A 303-nucleotide genomic window follows, 5' to 3' on the forward strand; every position below is an offset into this window, starting at 1 on the left:
GCTCCAGCCTCGGCCCATCTCCGTGGCTCCTCTGGCCCCGCTCTACCAGGTCCGTGTCCTATCATAAAATAAACCGGAATAAAACAGAACAATTCCCTTTTCATAAGCACTGTCAGGCCAACCACAGCCTCAGTCCTGGCTCCGGCAGGTCACCAGAGCCCAGTGCGGGTTTTCTTCAGTAAAAAAGCAGGAGCAAACGCCCTTTAAGCATTCCCGCGTATTTTCTGAGGTAAAAGACCCCCGCGCCGGCCCGGGCCGCGCCTCACCAGGAGACAGAGAGCGGCCTCGGGTCCTCCTCAGCGG

General features: G+C 58.4%; 1 protein-coding gene across 1 annotated transcript in view; it reads right to left on the minus strand.

Moving 5' to 3' along the window:
* The window catches only part of CDKN3 (cyclin-dependent kinase inhibitor 3), a gene marked incomplete at its 5' end in the record, with an annotated part of 7,485 nt that extends 7,190 nt beyond the window's left edge, over positions 1 to 295 (minus strand). The window contains one exon of the mRNA XM_010082598.1: positions 267 to 295. Within this exon, the coding sequence (XP_010080900.1) occupies positions 267 to 295 (29 nt within the window). The remainder of the gene's footprint in view (positions 1 to 266) is intronic.
* Positions 296 to 303: the final 8 nt, after the last annotated feature.

The sequence above is a fragment of the Pterocles gutturalis genome, unplaced genomic scaffold (assembly GCF_000699245.1).
Source record: "Pterocles gutturalis isolate BGI_N339 unplaced genomic scaffold, ASM69924v1 scaffold43064, whole genome shotgun sequence".
Lineage (NCBI taxonomy): Eukaryota > Metazoa > Chordata > Aves > Pterocliformes > Pteroclidae > Pterocles > Pterocles gutturalis.